The sequence below is a fragment of the Chlorocebus sabaeus genome, chromosome 11, assembly GCF_047675955.1.
Source record: "Chlorocebus sabaeus isolate Y175 chromosome 11, mChlSab1.0.hap1, whole genome shotgun sequence".
Taxonomy (NCBI): Eukaryota; Metazoa; Chordata; class Mammalia; order Primates; family Cercopithecidae; genus Chlorocebus; species Chlorocebus sabaeus.
The window spans coordinates 22,226,076-22,238,461 of record NC_132914.1 but is presented as its reverse complement, the minus strand read 5'-3'; the positions used below and the strand labels follow the sequence as shown (position 1 = coordinate 22,238,461).

Below are 12,386 nucleotides of genomic sequence, written 5' to 3'. Positions count from 1 at the left end.
GCGGGTGGATCATGAGGTCAGGAGATCGAGACCATCCTGGCTAACGCGGTGAAACCCCGTCTCTACTAAAAATACAAAAAATTAGCCGGGCGCGGTGGCAGGCGCCTGTAGTCCCAGTTACCCGGGAGGCTGAGGCAGGAGAATGGCGGGAACCCGGGAGGCGGAGCTTGCGGTGAGCCGAGATGGCGCCACTGCGCTCCAGCCTGGGCAACAGGGAGACTCCATCTCAAAAAAAAAAAAAAAAAAAAAAAAAAAAAAAATTATTGTCATTTCTTTATTTCAATAGCTTTTGGGATACAAGTGGTTTTTGGTTACACGGATGAATTATATAGTGGTGAATTATAATATTTTAATGTACCTGCCACCCAAGAAGTGTGCATTATATGTAATGTATAGTTCTTTATTCCTGGCCCCCTCTCATCCTTCCCCTTCTGAATCTCTAAAGTCCGTTATATCACTCTGTATGCCTTTGCATAGCTCCCCCCTAAAAGTGAGAACATACAGTTTTTGGTTTTCCACTCCTGTGTTACTTTGCTTAGAATAATGGTCTCCAGCTCCACCCCAGTTGCTGCAAAAGACATTATTTCATTCCTTTTAATGGCTGAGTAGTATCCCATAGTGGGTGAATACCGTATCTTCTTTTTTTTTTTTTTTTTTTTTTTTTGAGACGGAGTCTTGTTCTGTGCCCTAGGCTGGAGTGCAGTGGCGCGATCTCGGCTCACCGCAAGCTCCGCCCCACCCCGGGTTCACGCCATTCTCCTGCCTCAGCCTCCCGGGTAACTGGGACTACAGGCGCCCGCCACCGCGCCCGGTTAATTTTTTGTATTTTTAGTAGAGACGGGGTTTCACCGCGTTAGCCAGGATGGTCTCGATCTCCTGACCTCATGATCCACCCGCCTCGGCCTCCCAAAGTGCTGGGATTACAGGCCTGAGCCACCGCGCCCGGCCTGAATACCGTATCTTCTTTACCTTCTCATTAGTTGATGGGCACTTAGGTTGGCTTCACACCTTTGCAATTGTGAATTGTGCTGCTATAAACATACATGGGCAAGTGTGGTTTTCATAAAATGACTTCTTTTCCTTTGGTTAGATACTCAGTACTAGGATTACTGTGTCAAATGGTAGACCTACTTTTAGCTCTTTAAGGAATCTCCTTACTCTTTTCCATAGAGATTGTACAAATTTACATTCTCACTAGCATTGTGTAAGCATTCCCTTTTCCCCACATTTACACCACTATCTATTGTTTTTCTACTTTTTTCTTTTTTTTCTTTTTTTCTTTTGAGACAGAGTTTCGCTCTGTTGCCAGGCTGGAGTGCAGTGGCGCGATCTCAGCACACTGAAACATCTACACCCTGGGTTCAAGTGATTCCCTTGCCTCAGCCTCCCAAGTAGCTGGGACTACAAGCACGCGCCACCATGCCAGGCTAATTTTTTGTATTTTAGCAGGAATGGGGTTTCACCATTGTGGCCAGGATGGTCTCCATCTCCTGACCTCATGATCCACCTGCCTCAGCCTCCCAAAGTGCTGGGACTACAGGTGTGAGCCACCACACCTGGCCTGTTTTTTGACTTTTTAATAATGGACATTCTTCCAGGAGTAAGGTGGTATCTCATTGTGGTTTTGATTTGCATTTCCCTGATGATTAGTGATATTGAGCATTTTTTTCATGTTTGTTGGCTATTTGTATATCTTTTTTAAAGTAAATGTCTATTCATGTCCTTTGCCCACTTATCAATGGGATTATTTATTTTTTTCTTGGTGATTTGTTCGAGTTCCTTTTAGATTTTGGATACTAGTTGTTTATTGGATGTGTAGTTTGCAAATATTTTCTCCAATTCTGTGGGTTGTCTGTTTACTCTGTTTATTATTTCTCTTGCTGTGCAGAAGTTTTTTAGTTTAATTACATCCCTGAGTGAGTTAGGCTTCCAAGTGCTAGAATGGGTAGCTAGGCAAGCAAGAGAGGGCTCCCCAATCCTACCCACACCCCCATGTCCCTACTCGCCCAATCCCCAACCAAGAATTATCAGACCACCATCAGCTGATGGTCAGGCAGTTGTTAAATAGTCTCTCTAAAATAATAACTGGTGGCAGCCAGCACCAGGGAAAGGTTGGAAGCCTAACTCACTCAGGTTACTCAAGGGTACCTATGATTTCATGTACACACTGAGAAAGGTTAAGATAAACGTAGTCACCAAAATTTTACTGTTGGTACCTCTAATTACAGTAATTTAGTTATTCTCATTATTTTTTTCCAAAGTAGTTGTGCGAAACCAGAGAATACACTCAGTAAGCTCCCTGGCAGTAAGGCATTCTCAACCTTAATGTATTTGATTCCTTACTGAGCTGCAAATACCAACCTAACTAAGGAAATAATGCTGAATTTGTTTAAACGCTTCACTTTCATAAGAAATTGAATGAATAAACTTCAGAATAAAATCTACAATTAATATCTGATGTATCCACATAGTAACCTTTGTGTTATATAGAGTGCTATAGAGTCACTCTAACTATATTTTAATCCCTAGCACCAGAGGTTGTTGGGTTACTATTCATAATTCCTCTTGTTTAATTCCTGGGAATTGTATGCTACCATAGGCAATGTCCTTGAACATCATATGCACTCATTAAAATTGTGTTAACACAGGCCAGGTGCGGTGGTTCATGCCTGTAATCCCAGCACTTTGGGAGGCCAAGGTGGGTGGATCACCTGAGGTCGGGAGTTCAAGACCAGCCTGACCAACATGGAGAAACCCTGTCTCTACTAAAAATACAAAATTAGCCAGGCATGGTGGCGCATGCCTGTAATCCCAACTACTCGGGAGCTTGAGGCAGGAGAATAGCTTGAACCCGGGAGGCGGAGGTTGCGGTGAGCTGAGATCGCGCCATCGCACTCCAGCCTGGGCAAAAAGAGCCAAACTCCGTCTCCAAAAAAAAAAAAAAAAATTTTGTTAACACTAGAAAGAGAGATGGGGGAGTTGAAATAAATTATAATATTAAATGACAAAGCCATAAATGTAATATTTATAAACCTAAATATAATGTTGATATTATAAATAATGGCATATTATAAATTACATATTATATTATATGTAGACGTGATATGCAATAAAACTGTAGACTATTGTGGGAAATTTTTCAAATAAGTTTGAGAGATTATAATTTAATTGTACCTTATTCAATTTGAAATACTGGGTTTGAGTCCACTGTGAAAGGAGGACCAATAATTGAACACCACAAATATAAATTTATATATTCACCTATTTATTTCAATATGTAATTCATGACATAAAATGTATTATAAATATATTTGTCTGCCTCTATACACTCATGACCACTACCACTTACCACCACCAACAAAAGCCTCTACAATTTGGTAATCTAAGACACACTTCATATAGGGAAATTTTAACATAGAAAGGTAAGTCAATGAGTCAAATTTCCACTTAGATTGAAATGCTTACTTTTCCTATTTTTTTAAAAGTACAAGTTGAGTGCCTTTAGAAATGGCATAACACAGCATGATGGTAGTTTATCTGAATTAAATGCTACTTCCATAGGTACCTAACTCAAAGTTAGGGAAAAGCAGATATTCTACGTGGGGAAAAGAGAGAGAAATCAGACTGTTACTGTGTCTATATAGAAAGAAGTCGACATAAGAGACTCCATTTTGTTCTGTAATTGAGATGCTGTTAATCTGTAACCCTACACCCAACCCTGTCCTTGCAAGAGACCTGTGCTGTGGTGACTCAAGGTTTAACGGATTTAGGACTGTGCAGGGTGTGCTTTGTTAAACAAGTGCCTGAAGGCAGCATGCTTGTTAAAAGTCATTACCATTCTCTTAATATCAGGTACCCAGGGACATACACACTGTGGAAGACCTCTGCCTAGGAAAGCTAGGTATTGTCCAAGGTTTCTCCCCATGTGATAGTCTGAAATATGGCCTCATGGGAAGGGAAAGACCTGATCGTCCCCCAGCCTGACATCCGTGAAGGGTCTGTGCTGAGGAGGATTAGTATAAGAGGAAAGAAGGCCTCTGGGCAGTTGAGATAGAGAAAAGCATCTGTCTCCTGCCTGTCCCTGGGCAATGGAACGTCTCGGTGTAAAATCCAATTGTATGTTGTATTTACTGAGATAGGAGAAAACCGCCTTAGGGCTGAAGGTGGGGCATGCTAGTGGCAATGCTGCTCTTTAGGCACTAAAAAGGTTTATGGAGTTGTTTGCATATGCATATCAAGGCACAGCACTTTTCCTTAAACTTATTCATGTCACAGAGATCTTTATTCATATGTCTTTCTGCTGGCCTTCTCCCTACTATGATCCTATTGTCCTGCCACTTCCCCTTTTCCGAGATGGTAAAGATAATGATCAATAAATACTGAGGGAACTCAGAGATCGGTGCTGGCGTGGGTCCTCTGTATGCTGAGTGCCGGTCTCCTGGGCCCACTTTTTCTTTCTCTATACTTTGTCTCTGTGTCTCATTTCTTTTCTCAAGTCTCTCGTTCCACCTAAGCAGAAACGCCCACAGGTGTGGAGGGGCAGGCCACCCCTTCATTCTATGAGAATCTGACTCAAAGCAAAGCATTTCATCTCCTGTCCAACATTGCAGCTGCTATCAAAAAAAGTGTATCATACACATAAACCTCTGCCAGAAATGTCCAATTTATTAAACAAAGGAAATAATTCCTATACAGCAAATAGTTTCCAGACGTCTGTGGTCTTTTAATTGAAGACACGATTAATAGAACACAAGTTGTTTTGCAATACCCTGCATAAAAACACGATTGAGGTTTGCTGAAAGCCACTTAAACAGAATAAAGGGCATATACATTTAACAGAAGCTCACTGCTGCTAACACACAATGAAACCCTCATGGATACAAAGTGGTTTTGTATTTTTAAATAGCCTCTTAGTACCAGCAAGCACAACAAACAATGGACTTTAAAAAATATTTTGACTGAGTCAGGAGCAGGATTTTCTTTGTTTTTAAAACAGCATCCTATCATTTCAGAAATCTACTGCAAAAAGGAATTGCTTAACATGGGTACTTACAATTACTAATTTGCTTAACAGGGGTACTTACAATTACTAATTTTTTTTTTTTTCTTTCTTTCTTTCTTGTTTTTAATTTGAGACGGAGTCTTGCCCTGTCGCCTAGGCTGGAGTGCAGTGGTGCAATCTCGGCTCACTGCAACCTCCCCCTCCTGGGTTCAAGTGATTCTCCTGCTTCAGTCTCCTGAAGAGCTGGGATTACAGGCACGTGCCACCATGCCCAGCTGATTTTTGTATTTTTAGTAGAGACAGGGTTTCACCATGTTGGTCAGGCTGGTGTTGAACTCCTGACCTCGTGATCTGCCCACCTCAGCCTCCCAAAGTGCTGGGATTACAGGTGTGAACCACCGCACCCAGCCCAATTACTGATTTTCTAATGTTAGGACTAATAACTTTATTATTAGCTGTTTACAATTTACTGCGGTTCAAACTACTGTTTTCTCCTTTGTTCTTAAACCTGCGCCACTGAGATATAGGTCCCAAAATGATTTTTTTATGCTTTAAAATAAAAATCTATAGTAAAAGCATTTCATTTTAAAAGATACTATCTTTTTATTATGTGACCTTAGTACTGTATATGAAACAATCTTTTGACAATGTATATGTCCTGGCAACAAACATCAGATACACAGACCATATATTCACACTGGAAATGAAAAAGGCAGTGTTAAATTATACAGGAAATCTCTAGAACATAAAACAATAACTATAGAGTTACATCGTCCTCTAAAGGGGCAAGTAATTCAGTGGCTCTCTCTTTAAAACCTCTACTGCATTCCTCTTGCCATATGTATTGGATCCCACGTCGGTAGATGAGAGAATGGTACCAAAGTTGTTGCTGGAACGAACTAAAAAATTTGCCAGGCGCTGCGTTGCACACGTGGCAGTGTTGCATTTCCGCTTTTCCACCTGATGACTGGTGACATGGAACAAATGTGAAAAGTTAGAACCTTACTATTTTAGTTGGATCCAGCCACGCGACGTCAAATATCTCGTATTGATGAAAACTAAAGAAACAGTTTTCACAAAAGTAACTCAGGTTTGCAAACACCTAGATGACTGAGTTGTTTTGTTTATTTGTTTGTTTGTTTGTTTTTGAGACAGAGGATTGCTCTGTCGCTCAGGGTGGAGTGCAGTGGCGCGATCTCGGCTCACTGCAAGCTCCGCCTCCCGGGTTCACGCCATTGCCTCAGCCTCCCGAGTAGCTGGGACTGCAGGCGCCCACCACGCCCGGCTAGTTTTTTTGTGTTTTTAGTAGAGAAGGGGTTTCACCGTGTTAGCCAGGATAGTCTGGATCTCCTGATCTCGTGATCGGCCCACCTTGGCCTCCCACGGGATTACAGGTGTGAGCCACCACGCCCGGCTGGGATTTTTTTTTTTTGACACCTTGAAATGACAATTGAAAATCATATAACATCTTTCATTACAGTCAGTGTTGCATTTCTTAGTTAAAAGTCTTCCTTTGGAAATTCAGAATAGATTACATATAATCAAAATAACAGTGTCTTTGTCTTACATTTTAAAAAATCTTAAGTAATTTATTTTTTAATATATAAAAAAATTTAGAATGTAAAATCTAAATGTAACCTGAAATACGTAGAAATTTAAAAATAATTATTTCTACATCTTTCCAATAAGAATAAAGCAGTATTACTTAATCTTTAAGTTCCTGGAGATAATTGAATCAGGAGTGTTACGCAAGAAATGTCATAAGGGAATTCCTTAATATGCAACACATGGAAGAACCTTGAGGACATTAGGTTGAGCGAAAGAAGCTAGTCATAGAAAGATAAATACCACTTGGTTCCATGTATATGAAGTATTTTAAATAGTCAAATTCATGAATTAAAGAGTGGAATGGTGGTTATCAGGGGCAAGGGAGAGGGGGAAATAGGGAGTTACTAACCATTGGGTGTGAAGCTTCAGTCAAGCAAGATGACTAAGCTCTAGAGATGTACTGTCCAACATTTTGCACGTAATCCAAAATAATGTACTGCATGCTTAAAAATTTGTTAAATAGGGTAGATATCATACTTTGTTCTTGCCACAATAAAATGAAATATAATAAAATAGAAAAGAGAGAATGTCATAAAAATGTCAAAAAAGAGAATATCATAAAGTCTCAAAAAGAATCAAATCTATCACTTGTTCAAGTATTCTATTGCAATGTGAGAGTTTTATTACTTTTAGCATAAATACATTTTCCTGCTTGGATCTTATACTTTCAAGCACTTTAATGATAAGACTAGGTTAAATGTTAAAACCAAAACACTTTTTATGTCAATGGTATTAATATTCATCACATTTTTCTAGCCACCTGGAGGAAGTGCATAATAATACTTATAAACTCAGAAATCATAACTATAAATTAAATAATTCATTTAATTTTAACTTATGTTTTTATTTAAAGCATTTATTTGTATACCAACTCCATTTTTTTGATCGCCTTTTGTGTCAATGTACTTTCAAAATGATATCGGAAATGGATGCAGAATAATAACATTGTTTCCTCCTTGCTGATTATTAGGAAAGTTAGAGAAATATTTTAGTTTTCAGCTTCATAGAAATCAAAATATTGGTGAAACTTAGCGTAAATGGAAAATGAAATAGTTATAGGGTTAAAAACTGAATGTCCAGGAGCCAGTGGATATGCACAATTTGGGACTTAAATGTAATGGATTTATCTCATTGTGTTTACCTTGTGTGGGGAGTATTTCATTATCTCTATCTTGAAGCAGAGGTAGCCTAAGAGTAAATGTTTAATAATCTAATGTGAAACCTTTTAAAAAAAATTTTTACTCCCATATTTCCTCCTAAGTACAGAAAATTTCTTACAGCATTAGGTGAACTGGATACTTGTTGAATGTAAGTGTATGCCGACAAATTATTGAACAAATTATCTGGGCAAAGGAAACCATAATTATTTAATCTATGTCAATCTCATTCACACTATCTGTTCAATTATTTATTTTTGAAGTTACAGTAAATATGACCAATGTACATTTCAAAAGAGTGATTTAATGCTTTAAGGATTGAACTAGTAATTTCATACATTTGCACTGAATTCTAAAATACTAACTTTTCTTGAAAAACATAAAAATTGGAATTTGGTCCAAACATCTGAAAAAAAGTAGTAAAGGAAAATTATGGGTCAAATTAAGAAGATTCAAAGGGAATATCTGTTCCAAGATATGTTTAGCATATGACTGAAGCAGAATGTGATATACTTTATATGCTAAATGCTGAGTGGTATTTTGATAATTGGTTGGAAGGTCAATAATATAATTTAAAATTGTTCTAAATAGAATGTTACCTTATTTGAGTTAGCTAGAAGGGCCATCATTCCACTTAGAATAAATAGTAAGAGCATTTATGTTTTTATCATATTTGTGAAATTGCTTTTCTATTCTTTTCTTTTTTTTGAGACGGAGTCTCGCTCTGTCGCCCAGGCTGGAGCGCAGTGGCGCGATCTTGGCTCACTGCAAGCTCCGCCTCCCGAGTTCACGCCATTCTCCTGCCTCAGCCTCCCGAATAGCTGGGACTACAGGCGCCCGCCACCACGCCCGGCTAGTTTTTTTGTGTTTTTAGTAGAGACGGGGTTTCACCCTGTTAGCCAGGATGGTCTCGATCTCCTGACCTCGTGATCCGCCTGCCTCGGCCTCCCAAAGTGCTGGGATTACAGGCGTGAGCCACTGTGCCGGGCCTAAATTGCTTTTCTAAAAAAGACTTTTCATCTAAATATACTATTCAGCATATATAAGATTCTGTCCAAAGCAGTCTTTAGGATGGAAAAAGATGTCTAAAATGGTTAATAAAAGGCATTACCTCCCCGGTTTCAGGCATTTTTTTCTCATTGACTACCTGGACATGTAACATACCAGCTAGTAACAAACATTAAAGTTGTTGACCACTTACAGGCACATACACACATGGAAATTCTTGACTTTAAGAGAGTTTAAACAGAGATGACAATAAGCCAAAGTATAACTCTTAAATTGCTTCTCTTTTAAATTGTCGCTCCAGAGTTTTAAAAATGGCTTTAAAGTGCTTCCCTGCCCTCAGCTCTTAACATTCATCTGTGGAAGTCTGTGAGCTCCTGCAGGGAGATCCTAGTGATTACATCTTGGCATTTTTAACTATCCTTTGATTACCTGCCAGGCAGATATTTACAAGGGAGTGTAAAAAAGTTGGTGGGAAAGTATGTGATCCTTTTATCCTATTTCATACATTTACAAATTGAAAAAATCTCTAATGAGATGATTAAATTTTATGAGGAAAATTACATTGAATAATATTAGTTTTATTTTTTAAAAGAATTTAAAATTTGACACATTTTCCACATATATTTTCCTAACTTTCTGTGAGATACGTAGAATAGTACATGATTTAACATCTCAGCATGATAAATCATACTCCCTTTAACAAATGTTCAAACATATGCATTTCAGGTAACACATTTAAAATCAATTTGAAGAATGTTTTACAAGATTTCTAATAATTCAACGTTAAAGATTGTTAGACTAACACCAAAATAATTTAATAATAAGTAACATTATATTACATATTACCCTATTTCTAAGAGAAGTTTCTCTCATAATAAACAAACAAGCATCTATAAAATCATAATGGACTGGGTTCTGTGGCTCACTCTTATAATCCCAGAACTTTGGAAGACTGAGGCAGGAGGAAGGCTTAAGCCCAGGAGTTTGACACCAGCCTGCGCAACATAGGGAGACCCTTTCCCTATAAAATACAGATAAAACAATTAGCTGTGTATGGTGGCAGGTGCCTGTGGTCCCAACTACTTGGGAGACTGAGGTGGGAGGATCACCTGAGCCCAGAAGGTCAAGGCTACAGTGAGCCATGATTGTACCACTGTACTCCAGCAGCCTGGGTGACACACAGAGAGATCCTGTCTCAAAATAAAGTTTTAAAAAAGAGGGTAAATGTGCTGAGTAAATTTCCATATCTATTGAAAGAAAGTATCAAGATATAAACAGATGTAGTAGGAAATACTACTGATTTTCCTATCATCATTCAGTTATTCTGCTTATCAGAAACTTCATGTCATTTTAAAAGTTATTTTTATCTAGTAAAAATCAAATAGAAAATTAGAGTCAGTTCTGAGAAGAACACCCTGTAAACTAAATAAGTCTTGAAATGACAAAAAACATGATTCTTGCTATTTATTATACATAGGTGCTGTAGAAATCTTTGCATACTGCTATGGGCTTCCAAGAAAAACGATCTCAAAGGAAAACAAAGACAAGATGATGATCATTCTAATGGGAAGAGTTCTAATATGACAATGCACACTCTTTACAAATGTAAACTTAATTCTCCTTGGTGTTAAAGAGTGTGTAAGTTCAGTCCCATAAGACTGTATAGAGCAAAACTGATTTAGGCACAAACAAATCCTCACTATATTATTTATGACTTATGCACAGATTTGAACTTAGTAATCCTTTAAATTAATGGAGAATTACAGTATTAAAGTTTCAGTTTGAAAATTGTAACTACTCTTAAAAGTTTTACATGACATAATTTTTAGACTTCCTTAATTACCATTTAAATGTCAGGAAACCTTTCATACAAAGACTTCCCAGGAAATCCTGATGTACATGCTCCCTATTGAAAGTAATTTTAAAAAGTATTAAGTTTATAGCAGCTTAGAAGTAATATGTATGAAGATTAACTTTTTATAAATCTGTTTCACTCACAGAATAGCTAGCTAACAATATAGAATAAATCCCCCAACAGCAAATGACTTTTTAACTAGTTCTTTTATGTTTCATTTCTTAAAAACATTAATTTGCTCCTGATTATTTCTATACATTTCCATTTCCACAAGATGTAAAAGTTTTGAATATTTCCAGAGACATTTGAGGAAAATAAAAATCTAAGTAAATATACAAAAAGAATTACAGTTGGCACAAAAATATATGCTTTACTTAAGTTCCTCTGGTTTGTTTCAGTATCAGTTTAATATAGGAGAAATTACTACCTTTTGATTTTTTTTCTGCTTCATGTTCTGGCTTTGCCCCTCTAAGTTCCAAGACCATATTTCTCTTGGAAATATGCTGGAAACTAAATATGTAACTGGAATTATCCATTCTTGTCTGTCAGAAGTTCCATCAAAGATATTTATTTGCCACTGGTGTTATTCTTTAAAGAACACAGAATTCAAGCAACAATGGAATAACTGAAAGTACTGTTCTTAAGCATGATATAGTCAGAAATCTAAGGCTGTTAGTCATTTGACAGTATTTAATTCTAATTTTCCCACACTTTACAGAAGAAATAGGATCTTAAAGTTACCAACCTTTCAATGGGTGTAGCTTTCAGATGGTTTAATGCAACAGAGAGCACGATGAGAAATACTTGCAGCTTCAGGATGCACATTGCTTCTCAAATTTTCTGCAAAGAATAATCCAGCACTGAAATCAAGAGATTTCTTACAGTTCTAATTGATGTAATTTTAAATTAGAGCCTAGTTTTTAAAAGAAACATCTTTTTAAAACATAATTTACAAGGATCAACATTTTTATTGATTTAGTCCCTAATACTGTCTACTTTTCAAGTAATTTTGAGATTTTTACTTTCCCAATTTCCTTATCTAAACAATCTGAACATTTATATTGTAATATGTTCTCCCTTTAGCCTTCTTTGAAATAAACCATGAATTTAACACCAAGTGTACATTTTTCTAAATAAATAAAACTTTCCCAGAAATAGGAAATTCTTTACCTTTTAATGTTTCAACGTCAGCAATATCAGCAAATGCCTTTGACAGAAAGAAAGCTTCAAGAAAAGAGCCCAAGCTTGTATCCACTGGAATATTTACCCCCTCATTTGCTAACTAGTAATCCAGCTCTTATATACCCCTCACACCTTTCTCAGCTCTGACATCAGGCAGCTCAGAGAGCCTTGTCATTAATTTCCATCCCTATAGATAGAAAGTACCTCACAGACAGCAGAAGCAGATGGGTCGTTATTACATTAACTCATCAGTAAATATTAACGTAGCAAATACAGAGTGTCCTTGTGCAGTTAATGGTGTGTCATACACAGCCAAAGTTTGAATTTGCCATCTTTGTAAGACACAAGTGAATTTTCAAGAAATTGAAATGTATCTTATGGTAAGGAACTGATAGAAGGTGGTAAGGATAACAACAAATGTGCATATATGCAAATAAAGAAATCACAGACTTTTGGTATATCTAAACCCAAGTGACCTCAATGGCTGAATCCTATGAAGCTTCAGAAATAAATGGAGATATTAGGGAAAGGTGTATAAAAAGGGCATAAAAGAGAAATCAAAAGTCATTTACAA

At 37.3% G+C, this 12,386-nt stretch overlaps 1 protein-coding gene across 1 annotated transcript; it reads right to left on the bottom strand.

Annotated features, from left to right (window-relative positions):
• Nucleotides 1–5,045: 5,045 nt before the first annotated feature.
• On the bottom strand, nucleotides 5,046–12,002 carry IAPP (islet amyloid polypeptide). The gene is made up of 3 exons (XM_007967862.3): nucleotides 11,801–12,002; nucleotides 11,376–11,470; nucleotides 5,046–5,969 (listed from the first exon to the last, which is right to left on the bottom strand). Exons 2-3 carry the CDS (start codon nucleotides 11,453–11,455, stop codon nucleotides 5,780–5,782), a joined length of 270 nt encoding a protein of 89 aa, XP_007966053.1. The 5' UTR covers nucleotides 11,456–11,470; nucleotides 11,801–12,002; the 3' UTR covers nucleotides 5,046–5,779.
• Between the last annotated feature and the right edge of the window lie 384 nt (nucleotides 12,003–12,386).

What these genes read in the sequence shown, in the direction of transcription:
- IAPP (XM_007967862.3), bottom strand. Translation starts at nt 11,455, where the DNA reads ATGTGCATCCTGAAGCTGCAAGTATTTCTCATCGTGCTCTCTGTTGCA. An exon ending in AAAGCTACACCCATTGAAAG is followed by an intron (nt 5,970 to 11,375) that starts GTTGGTAACTTT and finishes CCATGTCACCAG; the next exon opens with TCATCAGGTGGAAAAGCGGA.